The 18,075-nt window shown below is 50.3% G+C and overlaps 1 protein-coding gene across 1 annotated transcript in view; it reads right to left on the bottom strand.

Annotated features, from left to right (window-relative positions):
- The window catches only part of Cngb1 (cyclic nucleotide gated channel subunit beta 1), a 62,276-nt gene that overhangs the window by 22,258 nt on the left and 21,943 nt on the right, over positions 1-18,075 (bottom strand). The window contains exons 14-22 of the mRNA XM_057754293.1: positions 14,617-14,704; positions 14,161-14,236; positions 13,954-13,994; positions 10,901-10,904; positions 6,726-6,891; positions 3,809-3,916; positions 3,191-3,348; positions 2,460-2,615; positions 1,224-1,432 (exon numbers count right to left, since the gene is read on the bottom strand). Of these exons, the coding sequence (XP_057610276.1) occupies positions 1,224-1,432; positions 2,460-2,615; positions 3,191-3,348; positions 3,809-3,916; positions 6,726-6,891; positions 10,901-10,904; positions 13,954-13,994; positions 14,161-14,236; positions 14,617-14,704 (1,006 nt within the window). The remainder of the gene's footprint in view (positions 1-1,223; positions 1,433-2,459; positions 2,616-3,190; positions 3,349-3,808; positions 3,917-6,725; positions 6,892-10,900; positions 10,905-13,953; positions 13,995-14,160; positions 14,237-14,616; positions 14,705-18,075) is intronic.

Genomic DNA, 18,075 nt, shown 5'->3' with positions numbered 1-18,075 from the left:
GTCTCCTGGGTGCCGGGATTATAGGTGTGTGCCGCCATGCCTTGCTCCCTCATAATTCTTATCGATATAATGAAAGCGGCCAAAACCTTACCCTAATATGTTTTTGCCTCCTTGTCAGCCCCCTTCTATATGTTAATGACCTGACTTCTTCCATTGATACTTACAACCAGTAAGTATCAAAGAAAACTCTAATTCAGAAGAAGAGGCCACTTGGAAGCTGTTTGAAAGAAAAAAAAAAGTCCCAGCTTTGCTGTACTATGAACTTTTTTTTAACTTTGCAATGGTGAAGATGGACCCCAGGACCCCGGGGCCTCAGGAGCTAGGCAAGTACCGCTGAGCTACACACCCAGCCCTCGGTGTGGAGTTTTAGGAAATGACTTGCTCACAGAAACAGGAATTGGGATGCCACCTCTCTTCTCCTTTCCCTTCTCCTATCCCTTTCCCCCACCCCAAGCCGCTATGATTTTAAGACAGGGTTTTGCCAGGCAGTGGTGGCACAAACCTTTAATTCCAGCACTTGGGAGGCAGAGGCAGATGGATCTCTGAGCTCAAGGCCAGCCTGGTCTACAGAGTAAGTTCCAGGACAGCCAGAGCTACACAGAGATACTCTGTCTCAAACAAACAAACAAACAAACAACAACAACAAAGACAAGTTTTGACTACACAGCCTGGTGTAGCTTCAAACTCAGCTCTACTGGCCTCAACCTCCTGAATCCTAGGCATGAGTCACAGTCAGGGTCGCAGTCAGGGCTTTGGTTTCCTCTCAGTAAGGGGCCAGCTCAGGCTGTTCCCTATAGCAGCTCTTCACCACGCCCTCAGCAGGAGGCACTCAGCTCCTGAGCCCCGCACTCTGCATGTGACATCTAGTTTCGTAGCAATACTTGCATCATCGGGGAGCTGTTACCACCCCGTTCATGGATGATGATGCTGAAGCTCAGATAGGACTTCAGCTAGAATATGAAGCAGGTGCACCAGGCCCAGATGCTTATTCTCCGGACCACTTCTTTAACTCTATCAGGTGGTCCAGAACGCAGTTCATCCCTGGATGGCATCTAATGTATATAAGCATAAACACACGCAAGTGGTCCAGAACAAACACACACAGCCGTGAGCAGCTGCTGCAGGGTTTCCTTGTCATTCTTTCTATCACCTGCCACAGCATCAAAGGTCAGTCCTCCAAAGGCCCTGGCCACCCCCTCCACCTCCCCCGGCCTGTGACTCACAATGATGTCCCCGCCTTTGACAAACTGCAGGCGCATCTGGAACACGGTGATGTCCAGGAGGTAGATGAGATCACACAGGTAATCCATCACCAGCCACAAGTGGATGTTGTCCGGCTGCTGGTACGGGAAGGCCCATCTCACGGGGATCAGCCAGCAGTTCCAGTTCCAGGCCAGCACCACGAAGAACAGCCACAAGATGTACATGAGGTCTGAGGGGAGACAGGGATGGGCTTGAAGGTCAGCAAGACAGGACGCTTCCCCCGGGCTCCTGCGTGTGGCTTTCACTCCGCGGAAGATAGACAGACAGACGGGTAGACGGGTAGATGAGTGGATGAGGGGATAGGTGAGCATGGACGTCACTGATGGGCCCTGAAAGGTCAATCTTCTGATGAGGGGGCATGGTGGCGTTATTGGATAACAGACAGCTAAGTGGAAACCCCTTTGGCTTTCCCTCTTTCAGAATTTTTTATTATGTCCATTTATTTATGGAGGGGCATAAGGGTACCACAGAGTATTTTGGAGGTCGGAGGTTAGTTCTTTCCTTTCACTGTGTGTATCCTGGGGATGGAACTTACGTTGTAAGTCCTGGCTGGCATATTTACCCACCGAGCTACCTCACCAGCCCATGGGCAGTTTTTGACAATAAATTTTCTGTCTTAGGAATTTCAGAGCAGTAAATGACACACAGAGAATGGACAGACAGATGGGCACAGATGTGGGCAGATACCTGGGCAGACTAAAGATGACTTGGTATCTTAGAAACCCAGTAGACACCAAGGATTGGGGTTCTACCCCTGGGTGACTCGCTGTTTAACTAAGGTATTTCTCTCTGGCACCTGCCTTGGTCTTTTCAAAGTCACAAGAAATCACCAGCTGATAAGGCAAGGGGCTCCAGTGTGAACTGTGAAGCACACACGTGGTGGGTGCTGGACTGGAGGACGATGGTCTGGACTACAGAGGATCATGGGAATCTACTCCAGACGAGGATGGACTCCACCTTGCCCCTGCTCTGAGCCCGTGCAGCCAGCTTAGAAAGAAGACTTGGCAAGGTCAAGGTGAGGAATCTAATTGGCTACTTCTCAGATAGTTCATTCCTTTGTGCCTCAGCTTCTTCATCTGTAAAATGGGTGTGATCTATGTCCCTAGCCCGGGGACTTGTGTCAAAGAATCGGGCAAGGATATGTGGAATCATTTTGGAAAGTGTGAGGAAATGTGACCCCCTCCGAGGGGACTCACTGGTCAGCGGGTCGATGCTCTGGGGGAACCGGTACATCTTCCAGGGCCTGCGCTTGAACTTGCAGCATAGCATGTCACAGTAGTGTTCCTCCTCTACCGCCCCCGCCTCCGCGGGCTTCTGTGCCGGGGCTGGCTCTGGGGCCTTCTTGGCTGGGGCTGTGGGATGACACTAGTGACCATCTGACCCAGCCCTGGGGCTTTGTGGAGGATATGAGGGAAAGGGTCCCACCCACAGAGCTGGGACTGCAAGGGCCTCCACACGTCCGAACACACAGCTCGCTCATAAACTCTGAGTGCAGAAGCCCATACGTTCCTTGGGAGCGAACTCCATGGCTCCCTCTTCCACAGCAGCCGAGAGAGAGAGAGAGAGAGAGAGAGAGAGAGAGAGAGAGAGAGAGAGAGAGAGAGAGAGAGAGAGAGAGAGAGAGAGACTGCTCCCAGAGCAGCTGTGCTATGGCTGAGAGCCAGCCTGAGATAGACATCCCAGCCCCCTCCCCTATGGGAGAAGGAGGCAGAAGAGTCTATAAGCCACTGGCTATGGGAAGACCAAGTTCACTTTTGACTCTCTTCCTCTCCTGAGTATACATCTAAGCCCCAAATCCAGAGTTTGGGGGTCTGGGCTTTTCTCACATACCCCAACCATTTGCTTATGCCACTCTCCCCATGAGTAGGTGACGGGGTTCTTCGGGCCCACCCTCCTTGGCCCACGGCCACCTCCACCCCCCACTCACAGGGCTTGGGGCTCTCCTCATCAGAAGTGACATCGGGGTCAATGAGCTTCTCCTTCACCTTCTCCGTGCGCTCCTTGAACAGCTTCACCAGCTCCTGGAGCCGGTCGTTGATGATGGCACTGTTCTGGCTGGCTGTGGAGGCTGCACGGTCCTGACAGCTGTGGGAGCACGGCCGAGGATAAACACCAAGCAGGAAGGGTGCCCAGGACCCCAGGCCTATGCTGAGTAATGTCTATGCCTCCACTTCTAGCAGAGCCCAAGGGAGGCCACTTCAGACAATTTTTTTTTCTGACAATATCAGACACATTTCACTCCCTTAGTTTCTGCAGTAGCTGAGATTATAGGCCTGTGTCACCATGTGTGGCTGAAGTTTTCTCTCTCTAGTCTTGACCAGAACTTCTTATAAACTGCACAAAGATAGCAGAATCACTGATACTTGGGTCCCTAAATGATTGCATGCAACAGAGCCTTCCACTGACCTAAAAAGCACAGATAGATCTGTGGCTATAACATATGAGGAATTCTGTCTTTTTAGCCGCTGGGCCATCGGGACCTGTTTATTCCAACAGAGTAGTCTACATAGCTAATGTGTGGCTCTCCATATTGACCCCCACTTACTCAGCCTCCTGTGGGGTGGTGGGGTCTGACCAGGCAACCACTGGGGACTCAGCTGGTGACAGTGCTTTGAGCTCTTCGGCTTCATCGTCCTGAGAAGGTAGCTTCTTCCTGTAGGGACCCAGACAGGTATACGCCCTTCAGAGAAGGTCGGCTAATGGAATTAAATGACAGACTTCGAGCTGGTTCTTGGGAGGAGAGAGGGTCTGATCTTGGGACCCCGGTCTGCACACCTCTCAGTGGCCTGGCCCAAAGTGAACAGCATGGACTTAGTATCAGGTAAACTTAGAGTCTGACCTTGACACAGTACTTAAATACTAATGTGCCTCCTTCTCTTCTTCCATAAGCGGCACTGAATCTACCCAGTGACATAAAGAGGTGCTGTCCCTTAGCTAAGTCTCTGCCTAAGTGTCCGTCTGTCCTTCTGCCTCCTGTTTCTGATCTGAAGTTTTCCCAACCCCACCCTCATATACCACCCTTCAGCTGTGAGGCAAAGCCATGGAGTTCATTCTTCAGAACACAATGTGATCTTGAACAAGTCCTCTCCTTCTTATTGCTAGGCTCCTAACTAAAGAATGAAGCTAAGTTATCTGGGGGAGGCCCTGTCATTTAGGAAGACCACAGAGGACTACATTTGGAGCCACTAGTATCTTGTCTGATTAAATCTGCTGTGGGCAGCGGGGCCCTTGGAACTATTTGACATTGGCACCTTAGGGTTAATTCTCTGGACTTTTCCACCCTCAAGAGTGGGGATGAGTTGCTTTATGGAGGAGGAACTAAAAAACCTGAGAAAGATGGAAATTTATTAACATTACAAAAAAAAAAAAAAAAAAAAAAAACATGCCCAGCCTCAGAGAAAGATCTGCTTAGGGTGGAGTAGAGTAAATTAATACAGAAACACATAGACGGTACCTGGAGGATACAGGTCAGGTCAACAGTTAGGAATGATTTCTGTGTGTCTATGTATCTCTGTGTGTGCCTATCTGGCGTGTGTGTGTGTTTCTGTTTCTTTCCCATTTTCTAACAGGGTCCTGTCATGTGTCCTGAGCTGTTCTCAAACTTGTGATCCTCCCGCCTCAGCCTCCTGAGTGCTGAGATTACATGCACATGCTATCAGCACATGGCTTAGAAGCAAAACATGAGGTAATAAACATAGAAGAGAAAAATGGCCATTTCCCAAAGACTCATATTAGCATATAAACACAAAACACCCAGTGTGAACACATGGAACCCAGAGTCTAGGGACATAGATAGGCATGCTAGCACACGAACACAGATAGGCATGCTAATGCACGAACATAGATAGACATGCTAGCGCACGAACACAGATAGGCATGCTAGCGCACGAACACAGATAGGCATGCTAATGCACGAACATAGATAGACATGCTAGCGCACGAACATAGATAGACATGCTAGCACACGAACACAGATAGGCATGCTAATGCACGAACAGAGATAGACATGCTAGCGCACGAACACAGATAGACATGTTAGTGCACGAACACAGATAGACATGTTAGTGCACGAACATAGATAGACATGTTAGTGCACGAACATAGATAGACATGTTAATGCACGAACATAGATAGACATGCTAGTGCACAAACATAGATAGACATGCTAGCACACGAACACAGATAGACATGTTAGCGCACGAACACAGATAGACATGTTAGCGCACGAACACAGATAGACATGCTAGCGCACGAACACAGATAGACATGCTAGCGCACGAACACAGATAGACATGCTAGCGCACGAACACAGATAGACATGCTAGCGCACGAACACAGATAGACATGCTAGCGCACGAACATAGATAGGCATGTTAGTGCACGAACATAGATAGACATGCTAGCGCACGAACATAGATAGGCGTGTTAGTGCACGAACATAGATAGACATGCTAGCGCATGAACATAGATAGGCATGTTAGCACACGAAGGCAATGCATTAGCTTGTCGAGGGAGGGGTCAGAACAACAGGGAACAAGACGAGAGCTTAGGACCTAAACGTGAGTGTTCCCCATGAGAATAACACGGCAATGCATGTGGATGGGCCCACATAAAAAGGTCCTTTGGCATACAAAAAATAAAAGAGGTTAGGATAGGTGTGACAGCACACCTCCACAGTCACACCCTGGGGGAGCAGAGGCAGGAAACTTGTGAATTCAAGCACGCCTGGGCTCATGGGATAGAACGCAGCTACAGAGTTTGCCCAGCTGTGAGGATGGGGGTCCGTGTGCTGAACTCAGTGGCACCAGGATCAGCTAGGGGCCCACAGGATGGCCTGGCTGGGTGCTTTAGCCATGGCACTGTGATAACACAGTCAAGTGGTTCAGTTCAAAAAGGAGGCCCTGGGTGCTGGTGGATGAGATGGGTCCGTGGGACAAGGTGCTTGCCGTGCAAAACTGGAGACCGAAGGCAATCCCCAGAATCTCGCAAAGGTAGAGAATCGATGCCACAAAGTTGTCTTCTGACCCCCGTGTGCATGCCATGACACATGCATACACTAAATAAATACACATGTTTTTAAATTGCTCAGATATGCTGGGAGTGTGAGCTCTTAAGAAGTGTGTGAGGTCCTGAGCTAGGAAAAAAAAATGAGAGGAAAATAAACAAGGCCTAGCACTCTGCCAGTTATAATCATATGTGTTCTTTAGGAAGCAATACTCTGAATGTAGAATAAAACAAAATAAAAGGGGGTAGGAGTTAGCTGTCACATTTAGTGTATATGAAAATGTTTGCCTTTCTGCGGCAGCATCTCCCTGTCCTGCAGCTGAGGGTGTGTGGACTAGGACTCAGAACTTCTCAGGACCACTGGCAGAGGAGATCTCAGCCCTGCTGTTTTCCATCATCTATCAGATGGGCTAGCGGCACCACGAGGACAAAAGCCCAAGCAAATCATCACGGCTAACCTGTGGACTGCTGCAGCGGAGCCCGGGACCCTGAGGGTATCAGATTTGGTAGGAGAGGGTGGTCTCTCCGGTGAAGGGACCTTCTCCTCTGGGATGAGGGGGAGACTGTCAGCATCAGCATCCGTGTCCTCTACCTGGAGCTCTGGGTGCTCTTTTGTGCCTGGTACTGGGAAGAGGAAGGAAGGGATAGTCAGACAGAGAAGTCAGGTCCTGGGGCTGTTATTTGGAGGGTTCCTGGTGGCTTTGCCTCCCCGCTGAAGTTCCCAGCCAAGCTCCATGCAGCCTGAGACCCTTGCTTATTACTACCACCCCAGCCCCAAATGCAGGAGCTGGAAATCCAGCCTCAATCTCTCTCTCCCCAGTGTGGCAAGCAGCAGTGACCTGGGGAGGCCGGGACTAAGTGTCACACAGACAGGCTCATCTGTTCCTTTCTCAAGGTAGGAGAAACTACGTCTTCCATGCCTGTAGGGAGGGCAGGAACCAAGGCCTCGGATTCTTGAAGGGGCTCCAGTTCAGATGTATTGCTGTCTTAGTCACGAGTTTATCCGGGAATCTGCTTTGGAGGGTATTAGCGTCTGTACCAGAGGCCCCCAGAAGTCACTTGTTGTCTACTTGGGCCTCTGAAAAGCCAGGGCCTTCTTTCTCAGGATCAGGTACTTCCTGGGGAGTCTGCATGTGGCACCTTGGGGACCTAGAGGACGCTGGAGGGCTGACTATACCCAGTAGGGAGGCTTATGGGCAGCAGGACACAAGCCTGCTCCCTGGCAAGGCAGGAAAGGAACTCCGAAATCACTGTCCCTGGGATACTTCTGCTCACAGCCACCATGGAAAGTCCAGTGCATAGCTTATAGCATCTGATGGGAAGGAAAGGGGGCCTCAGGCCTGGGTGTTTGTTTTGATAAGTCATATGCCCCCCGGAGGAGGACAAGCAAGAATGGGAAAGTGTTTTCAACACTGAGGCAGATTATGTCATTTGCTAGAATTCAGCAGTTCTCAACCTGTGGGCCTCGACCCCCGACAGGGGTTATGTTTTAGATACTTGCATTAAGATTCCTAAGCCAGGCCATGGTGGCACACACCTTTAATCCCAACCCTCAGGAGGCAGAGGCAGGTGAATCCCTGTGAGTTCGAGGCCAGCCTGGTCTACAAGAGCTAGTTCCAGGATAGGCCCCCAACGCTACAGAGAAACCCTGTCTTGAAAAACAAAAAACAAAAAACAAAACAAAACAAAAAAAACCAACCAAACAAAAAAGGATCCCTAGCAATAACAAAATTACAGTTATGAAGTAGCAATAAAGTAAATTTATGGTTGGGAAACTGTGCTAAAGGGTTGCAGCATTTAGGAAGGTTGGGAACCACTGTGCTAGACTGATAAGAGGTCTTCCAGGCTCAAGAAAAGAGGAGAGGTCTCATCCACTGCCCACTAGTCACCATGGGAGCAGAAGAGGAAGAACAGCAAAACTTAGACCTCAGGGTCCCCACGCTGCCCCCATGGCCTCAGCTCCAGGCCCAGCATATACATATGGTCTGCTCCATTCTCAGCAAGTATGACTCAGGGAGCCAGGCAGGGAATGCCCTCTACCCCTGCCTGCCCTAGGCAGGACTCCACCACAGCCATACTCCCAACGGAAGGAGAAGCAATCAGCTGGTAGAAGGCAGTTCAGATGAGACAGGTTTGTATTAGACTGACCTACACTAAGAATATTAGAAAGAGAAAGACTACCAGAATAGTGAGAGAATGTTTACTGTTAAGCACTCACAGTGCATTCCCTCCCTTTCCCTTTCTCTTGGGAAGTTTTTAAAAATTACATTTATTAAGCCAGGCTTAACGGCACACACCTTTAATCCCAGCATTTGGGAGGCAGAGGCAGGTGGATCTCTGAGTTCAAGACCAGCCTGGATTATAGAGTCCCAGGACAGCCAGGGCTATACAGAGAAATCCTGTCTTGAAAAAAAAATATTACATTTATTTATTACATAGGGTGTGTAAGCACATGCCATTGTGTGTGTGTGTGTGTGTGTATGTATGTGTGTGTGTGCAGGTCACAGGACAACTTGTAGGAATTGATTCTCCCCTTCCATTCTGGGGATTGATCACCAGGCTTGGCAACATGCACCTGACCTACTGAACCATCTTGCTGGCCAGTGTGCCTTCCTTCCCTTCCCCTCCCTCTATCCCTCTTTTCCTCTCTCCTCTCCTCTCCTCTCCTCCCCTCTCCTCTCCTCTCCTCCCCTCCCCTCCCCTCTCCTCCCCTCCCCTCCCCTCCCCTCCCCTCCCCTCTCCTCCCCTCCCCTCCCCTCCCTTCTTCCCTGCCTCGCTCCCTCCCTCCCTCCCTTCCTTCCTGGGTTTCATTATGTAGCCCATGTCAGCCTTGAATTTCCAATCTTCTTGCCTCAGTCTCTCCAGTGCTGGTTTACAGGTGTGCCCTAGAACTCGCTTTGTAGACCAGGCTGGCCTTGAACTCACAGAGATCTATCTGCCTCTGCCTTCAAGTGCTGGGATGAAAAGCATGCACCACTATTACTGGGCTTCCATTATTGTTTTTTAACTTTTAAGTATTTACATCTATTCCCTTCCTCCACTGCCCACTGAAATGGGGTCTTGCTGTGGTTTGAGCTGACTATGCTGTCTGGGCTCAACCAATGGTCTCGCCCCAGAGAGTCAGGGGTCATAGGTTCTCAGCAGTCAGGCAGGGCCTGTAAGCTTCCCCATCTGTTCTGTGTTGTTACTCAGTTTCCATCTTGTCCCTCAGGGAACTGTGGGACAGGAAAGCTCAGAACCCTGCTTCAGTGCAGATCACACCCAGCTCAGAAGCCCTTAGCGCCACTAACCAACTGCCAGCTTTGTTTTGAGGGAAGGTCTTGCTATGTAGCCCAGGCTAGCCTGAACTCCCAAGTGCTGGGATTGATTACTATAGGCACCACCACACCCAGACCAGGATCAACACTCTTGCCGCGCTCTGCTGATCCGCGGTAGCACTAAAATCCTGGTCCCTGGGCATCCCTAGACCAGCCACACTCTCACGGCACCCCTGCGAGTATTTCCTAGGTGAAGTCCCCAGATCTAGGGATGACGTGGATTGTTCCAGATGCCCAGACCAGAAAAGGGGAGGCAGAGAAGGAGACCATGACACCATTGTCCTCACTCTCCCACCAAGGTCAATGCTCTTATGGCCTTGGCACAGAGGAAGCCCCTCTGGGCTCCACGCCTTCAGCAGGCTCTACATCTCATGAGAAGATCACAGCTCCATTTTCTTTCATGTACTTGTGGTTATTCCTACTGATGTTTTGTTTCTGTTTCTGTTTTTGTTTCTGAGTTGTTGTGTTTTTTTTGGTTTTTTTTTTTTTTTTGGTGTATGTGGAGGGGTATTGTTGTTTTTGTTTTGAGGTAGAGTCTTGGTTTCTTGCTTCAGTCTTTCTGAGACCTGGGCTAGGCCTAGCTTCCTATTTGGCTTTACCTATCAACTGGGCAGAGCACAGACTTATCTGAGAGTTTCCAGGAGTTTCCTCCCTCAGATTAGCCTGTGGGCATGTCTAAAAAGTATTTTCTTAATTGCTAATTTAGTGTGCCTTTCCGGCTCCAGGTTCCTGCCTCGAGAGCCTGTGTTGGTTTCTTTCAGGGATGGACCTAGAAGTATAAACTGAAATAAACCCTAGTTGCTTTTGTTCAACATTTTATCACTGCAACACAGAAGCAAACTGCTGACACCTGTCTAGGGCAAGCCATGCCACTCGTTCATTTTACTAGCCATCAAAAGTTTTCCTGTTTACGTATAATTAGATAAAAACAATAAGAAAGTCCAGAAAAGAGGCAGAAATTAGGGGTTCTGTGGAGCAGCAGACAGAACCTGGTTGTCACTGTGCCCACATGATTCAGGAAGAACAGACAAGGACAACCAGGCCCTTTCCTATGGAGTATCCTGTTCCTGCTACCTGCTCTGATCTTGGAGACAGCCTGGCCCAGTGTCTGCACAGATGTCTGTCACATCAAAGGGAGAGTGGGCAGACTGGCTTGCACCAAGGCAGAAGGGAACAGAGGTTACCTCAGGATGCCTGTAGTCCCCAAGTACCTTATCATTCATTAGTCAGTTAGCAGTAGCTGCCCAGAGACTAGTTTGGACAGGCCCTCAATCTGCACTGAATCCTGAGAACCCCTTCTCCCGGCCTCCCTGCACCTGTCTGCTTCTCCTGCCTGCACCTGCCTGCTTCCACTGTCCCTGAAATAGATACCAATGACCCTCAGAAAGCCCAGCAGACTCTCAGTCAGGCAAGTCTACCTACGATGGACCTCACATCACCCCACCATCTGATTTCCCGCCTTCCATAGCCTCTGTCCCCTCCTTTAAAAACATTTTTATTTAGCCGGGTGGTGGTGGCACACGCCTTTAATCCCAGCACTCAGGAGGCAGAGGCAGGTGGATCTCTGTGAGTTCAAAGCCACCCTGGTCTACAAAAGCTAGTCTCAGGACAAGCACCAAAACTACACAGAAACCTTGTCTTGAAAAAACAACAAAAAAATATTTATAATTCCTGAGGATTTCATACAATGTATTTTAATTATATTCACTCCCAAATCCTCCTAGGCCCACCCCACCTTCCTACTCCCCCACCTTCATGTCCTTTTTATTTTTTATAATAACCTATCAACTCCAATTTGTGCTCCTCATGTAAACTTCTGGGTAGAAGGCCTTCCATGGGGGCATGGTTAACCTACCAGAAGCCATATCCTTAAAGAAAACTGACTCCCACAGACGCTATTGATTGATCACAGAACTTCAATTAAGGATGGAAGTGACCCCCTACCCCTTCTACCAGCGTTCTTCCCAAGTTTCATGGTCTAAAGAGCTGATTTTGTGAGGGGGGGGCGTTAGACAGGGTTTCTTGTAGACCAGGCTGGCCTCAAGCTCACTGAGATCTGCCTGCCTCTGCCTCCCAAGTGCTGGGATTAAAGGCATGTGCCACCATTGCTCGGCTAGGGCTGACTTATTTTTAAAAAAAAAAAAAAAAAAAAAACTAGAGTGGGGATAACTGCCTGTATAAAATGATGATGTGCAGAAAGGGTATGTAGTCAAAGAACTAAATCACTAACTGTGACCCTGTAGGCATATGGAAAGAAAAGGACTAACCCTTAAGTCACTGCAAAGTGGGAGGGAGGTATTTAGAAGAAAGAGAATTCCATGAGCTCAAAGCAAGCTCCTGCAGCATGCCACATAGGCAGAAAAACAGCCCAAGCCATGCAGAAACCCCACTGTGCCACGTCCCAAGCATGCTGGGGCAAGGTCACACTACCCAGGCGACGGATGGAGCTCCTGGTCTCCTTGGCGAAGTTGGAGTTGGACAAAGTTGTCCTCCGGGAAACGAGGACAGGAATGCGGGTGATTGTGGGACGATAGCTGGGCACATTGGGGAGGTGCTCAGCTGGGTTTGGGGGGCCAGGCCTGGGTCCCTCCTGGCCAGGTGTCTGGTCCTGGACCAAGTGATTCAGTTCCATATTCAGGCCTGGTTTAGCCATGGTACTGGGTCCAGAAGGTGGCAGGCAGAGGCGTGACCCTGGAGACTGAAATCAGGAGCTCAGTTGAGGAAGATAGTGAGGGTGAGGCTCCTCCCAAGTACTGACATAGACCTACCTAACACCTGCCCACTGCATCGGCCCTGTTCAGGTCTGAAGCATCACTTTCTTTCCCAATGCTCACCCTTAAAAGCATCACCAAGGGACACAGATGGTCCACCCAGGAGCTCCAAGGCTCTTCCTGGAGCCATGAGTCTGTTCATCAACCATAATAGTATTCCCCGTGTCAGATTCAAAAGATAACAGACTCAGAATCTGGAGCAGAAAGACTTATAACTTCAGAAACCAGGCTCCAACGTGCTGAGCTCAGGACAATTTTCCTCTTCAAAGAAACCCTGCAATCAATTCATCTTTCTTCCAGCCAGAAACAGACACAGCGCTAGGACCCTGGGGCTAGAATCCCTAGAAGAGGCTTACGTGGTCCTGATGCCCAGCCTTGCTCCAGCTATCCGAGAAGTGGGATTCAAAGCTACTGCCTCAAATGCTAACATGAGGACAGTCACCACACAGTGAGGCAGACAGCAGGCAGATCCTGGCTCCGCGGGGCTTGCTAGGACCTGGATTCTATGTTTCTAAGTAGTTTCTAGGGTACACTGAGGTATCAGCTTTTGAGTAGGGGTGAGCACTACTTTCCCAGACTGCCTGGGGAAGGGAATGGAGCCCGCATGCTGTTTGTTCTAGCCTTCACATCTCTGTGGAAGTCTAGGGTCCAGCCTGAACATCATAGGTTCCTAGAGATCAATGTTGATGTCCATAGAGAAGACTTTTGAGTGGCAGGCTGCGCTGCCATTCAGCCTGCGTGGGAGGTCCTAGCCCTGCTCCACTCTGACAGAGCTACCTGGGTTCCACAGCAAGGAGGAGCCAAAAGCTGATGTAGTCTGTGCCTTCACTTTCCTACACTGGAACACACCACGCCTTGGTAAAATAATCTACCAGCCTCACCGGCAACTCAAGGACCAGAAGCTTGAAGGTCAGAACATGGGGGAATGCAGCCCTGCAGGCCACAGTGTCATCTGCCTAGGGGCAATGGTCCAGCCTCCTCTTTAGCACCCAATCCCTGGGGTTACCAGGTATGGTGATTTGAAAGAAAATAGTCCCCCATAGCACATAGGGAATGGCGCTATTAGGTGTGGCTTTGTTGAAGGAAGTGCGCCACTGGAGGTGGGCTTTGAGTTTTCAGATGCTCAAGCTGGGTCCATGGTCTCTCTTCTTTCCTGCTGTCTGCAATGCAGACGTAGAACTCTCGGCTACCTTTCCAACACCGTGTCTGCCTGTGCGCAGCTATGCTTTCCCCCACCCCCACCCCTGCCCCATGACAATAATGGACTAAACTTCTGAATCTGTAAACCAGCCCCAATTAAATGCTTTCCTTTATAAGAGTTGCTGTGGTCATGGTGTCTCTTCACGACAATAGAACACTGACGAGGACACCAGGCCTGGGATTGTGATGGCAAAGACCACAGTATAGAGCTGGGTATAGATGGAGCTCTCCCCACCCCGGATATACTCAGAAGGATGGGGTGTAGCCCACAGAGATGGGGCATGGTCGTGCCATTTACAGACTCTGCCCCTTCACCCCCAGGCTCCCTGCACAGGTTATGATACGATTTTTCCTGGGAGGAGGTTGCAGGAGGGGCTGGAAGGGCAAGACTCCCCAACGCTCTGGACAGCATTTCCCCGGTACCTTTGAAAGACATCTTCTAGTTGAAACGATGTGGCCCCAAGACACAGAGGAGGGTCTTTGCCTAGGACAGAATGGAGGTACCCCAGGCACGAAGGAGATGGAGGGTATGGAAGAGGGCCCCACCCCAGGCTGCCACCAGCCAAAAAGTCTCCTGGGGCATCTCTGTACAAAGTCACTCCTACCTGTTGAGCTTGTGGCCTCCTCCTCCTTCACCTCCTCTTCCACTTCCTCCGCCTCCTCTTCCTCCTCTGGCAACTCCTTCAGAGACACATAGAGAGGAGAGTGGGTACCTCATTGGACTCCTCCCAACTCCTACCCCACCCGGTACCAATGGGAGCAGCTCATCTCCTGGGCCATCCAAGGAGGTGGCTTACCACCTAAAGAGGGAAGTATGCATGGAAGTTCAAGACCCTAAACCCAGGACTTATCTCATATGCTGAGGGGACCCCCATGAAGCCCTGTTTATGGGGACAAAGCTACCCAAACAACCCCCCTACCCAGAATCTATACTCCAGGACCACACCTCCCCCACCCCGTACATCAGTCCCTCCAATCTTAGCCTTCTCTGTCCTGTGGACAGCTCACCAGCAAACCCCATCATTAATGGCCCCAGATTCCCTGGGCCTGGGACTCTCTACCTGCAGCAATGTTATCTGTGGCTGTGTCCTGTCTAGGTGGCACTGGTCCACATCAGCCTGTACCGCCAAACAGCTATCCAGCAGGACACTGTGACCCAAGAGACAGAGGAAAGAGACAGTGTTAGTGAAGGTTGTCATTTCCAAACCCAACCAGAAACAGGGGACATAGAGACGGCAGAGACTAGATCACATCCACACGGACAGACTACTGTCTGAGACAAGGGACTGCAGTAAAGGCCACAGCGACACAGGGAAAGAGGACTTCCCCTAGGAAGTGGCTTATTCACTGGGTCTCAAGGATGACTGGGGAGAAGATAGGTCCAGAAAGAGGACACCATAGGGGATGTTCAAGGAAGCATCTCTGGGGTGAACCCCAGGTTTCCCCAAGTCTGAAGGAAACCTTGGTGGCTGCAGGCAAGGAAACCTATGTAAGAAAAACAAGAGCTGGTGTGTAGCTCAGTGGTAGAGAGCACTTGCCCAACCCGTGAAAAACCCTGGGTTCCATCCCCAGTATGGGGGTGGGTGGACAGAAGTGAAGTGACCTAGCCAGTATCACAAACTTCAGCCCAAGGCCCTTGCTGCTTCTTCCCCCATGAGTTCTGCGTCAACAGCGCAATGCTGGAGGCTCCCTGACATCACTGGCCCAACTGGCAAGTCTATATGAGTGACAGCGTCGGGAGTGGTGGAGGCCCTGGGAGGGGCAGGGAGGAGACTGTGGCAAACAGAAGGGCTCTCATCCGAAGGGCTCTCATCCGTGTGAATGGGGCTCCCACTCTGTTTGGAATGAGGGGGTCAGGGGTATCAGACCTTATTCTCCAGAGGAATCTGAACCAGGTTTTTCAGGTAGAATGTCTTGACATTGGATGCTACGTTAGCATGCATCTACCCAGGGCTCAAGAGGTCGAGGCAGGAGGATAAGAAGTTCAAAACTAGCTTTGGTTGTATAGCAGGTTTGAGGTTGGGCTACATAGAAATCAATCTCAAACACCCCAACACACACACACACACACACACACACTTGTATGTTTGAAAATGCAGTCTGTGTTGCTCAGGCTAGCCTAGAATTTGCCATGTATTGCAGGCTGGTCTACAACTTGTGATTTTCCTGGTATTGGGATTCCACACATGTACTTCCAAGCCCAGATTCTTATGTGACTTTTGTAGTTAGAACTAAGTCCTGCCTCCCATCAGAGCCCTGCCCCCAGAAGTTTATAACAGATGTTCCAAGGTGTCATCTCTGTCCAAAGGGCCATTTTTCAGTTCTCCCAAGGTGGGTAAGCCGGGGCTGAGACAGGATATAGTGAAGTCTATATGAAGTCTCCTGCCAAGGATTTTGAATAAGCATGTATTCACATGGCCATGGCAGCTTCCGTGAGCTGTGTGCCAGGCATGTGCCAAGCTCTCTGCAACATTGTCATCTCCCTGCTCCTTTATACAAATAACCCTGCCAGGGTTGTGGTGAGATTATTCCATCTTAGAAAGCCCAGATTCAGAGAGGCCTACAGACAGCCTGTGGTCACACAGTCTTGGCAGGGTGAATCCGGGTACAGATATTTGCTCCGCTGTCTGCTGCCATCCTGAATGTCTACACTGTCTTGTTGACCATGTCCTGGTACACTAGCCTTCACGCATCTCTTCACCCCTAAAAATATGTTAAGATTACTTCATGGTGGCTTTGTGTGAAGAACAATGTTAATTTATATCTTGCAAGTTCTTCTTTGGGTCTGTTTTTTAAAAAGAAATTGGAAGTTTCTTAGGATAGAGAGCTTGCCTAACATCCTTGAGGCCTTAGGTTCTGTCAAAGTACTATTCCAATATTCTCTTGGTCTCCTAACAGATCTTGGTGTTGTGCCTCCCACCACAAGCAGAAGTTGGCCTCATGCAGATGGGCCTTCTAGAACAGTGGCCGGGCTTGTCTTCAGCACTCAGCACCAGTCAGAGGCCTCCTTGTCCAGATCCTCCCAGCATCAGGCATCTGTGGCCTGGGGCGAGTCACCCTGCCTGGAACCCCAGGCGTCCTCTTCTATTCCTGTGTCAAAAAGACAGGGCCCTGCGTGAACTGTCTAAGGTCAGAGGATCAGGAAGCCTGTTAAGAATAAGCCATAAGAATGCTAGATGCTGGGCTGGAGAGATGGCTCAGAGGTTAAGAGCATTGCCTGCTTTTCCAAAGGTCCTGAGTTCAATTCCCAGCAACCACATGGTGGCTCACAACCATCTGTAATGGTGTCTGGTGCCCTCTTCTGGCCTGCAGGCATACACACAGACAGAACATTGTATACACAATAAATAAATAAATAAATATTTTTTTAAAAAAAGAATGCTAGATGCTATCTCAGGATTCTTCTGGATTCTTCTCTTCAAACACAGTGAGATGCTGGTTTTGTCTGCGGTTCACTTTGGAGGAGCCAGGCCCAACCTTACACTTCCTTGGAAGGGCAGCCAAGAACACAGTTCCGAAGCTCAATGTTCCTGTCTGTGAAGCGGGCTCAGTAACGGACCTGGCTTTCCCCCTGTCTCCACACAATCTAGCAGCTCTTATTATCTGTTTGTATCCTTCCAGCTAATCCCAGGGGCAGCCTGGGCAGCAGGTTAGGCCATAGCACACACGCTTTTGATAAACAACCTCAGCTAGCAAAGCAGTTTACTAGCACAACAGTGGCCCTGTCCACATTACCGAGGGGCTGCAGAGGGGTCCATGTACCAAGGCCATGTTGCTCTACTCAACCCTATGCTCAGTACTTGCCAAGGTTCCCTCTTGTTTAGCCTGGAAGCAGTAGCCCCTCAACATCTAAAAAGTTCCCAAGTCCCAGGGATCTCTGCCCAGAAGATCAGAGGTGGGCTGAGATAGGCCTCCAGCAGGCCCCTGGATTAAGTAATAAGACGTAGGAGCCATGCCAGCATCTAAGTTTAGCCGCCTACTCCTCCCCCACCCTCCACAGGCCATGCCCCCCCAAGTTCAGGTCTATAGATCACCTTTGACATGTTCCTCCTCTGAAATCCCAGCTCAGAAGGAGGAGAGGACGAGAGCCCAAAGACAGGAGCAGCCACCTACTTGGTTCTCTCGGGTTCTGCTGGTAGGGGGGGCCATGCCGTAGTGGGTCAGCCTGGGGCTGTGACAATGACACCAAGCCTGGGACTGGAGCATATGAGGGGAGCTGCGAAGAGCCCTGGGTCAGCCGGGACAACAGCTTCTGTGATGCTGTGACTGACTCAGCATGGAGCCACCGGTCCCTCCTGCTTCTCACCACACCAATGGGCTGGCAGGGAACTGCAGGAACACTCCAGAGAGGGCAGGTGGGGACCATGGGCAAAGGTTGCTAGGAAAAGCAGAGTTATTGCCTGCAGAGACAGGGTTGCTAGGTGACCATCTGTGTTACCAGGGCCTTCACGTCATCAGTAACCTGTGTCTCTGCGAAGCTGGCCAAGAGCATCCTTCCCCAGACAGTAACAACCCAGGCC

This window comes from Chionomys nivalis, chromosome 21 (assembly GCF_950005125.1).
Source record: "Chionomys nivalis chromosome 21, mChiNiv1.1, whole genome shotgun sequence".
NCBI lineage: Eukaryota > Metazoa > Chordata > Mammalia > Rodentia > Cricetidae > Chionomys > Chionomys nivalis.
The sequence above is the reverse complement of the archived record's forward strand: the minus strand, read 5'-3'. Positions and strand labels throughout refer to the sequence as shown.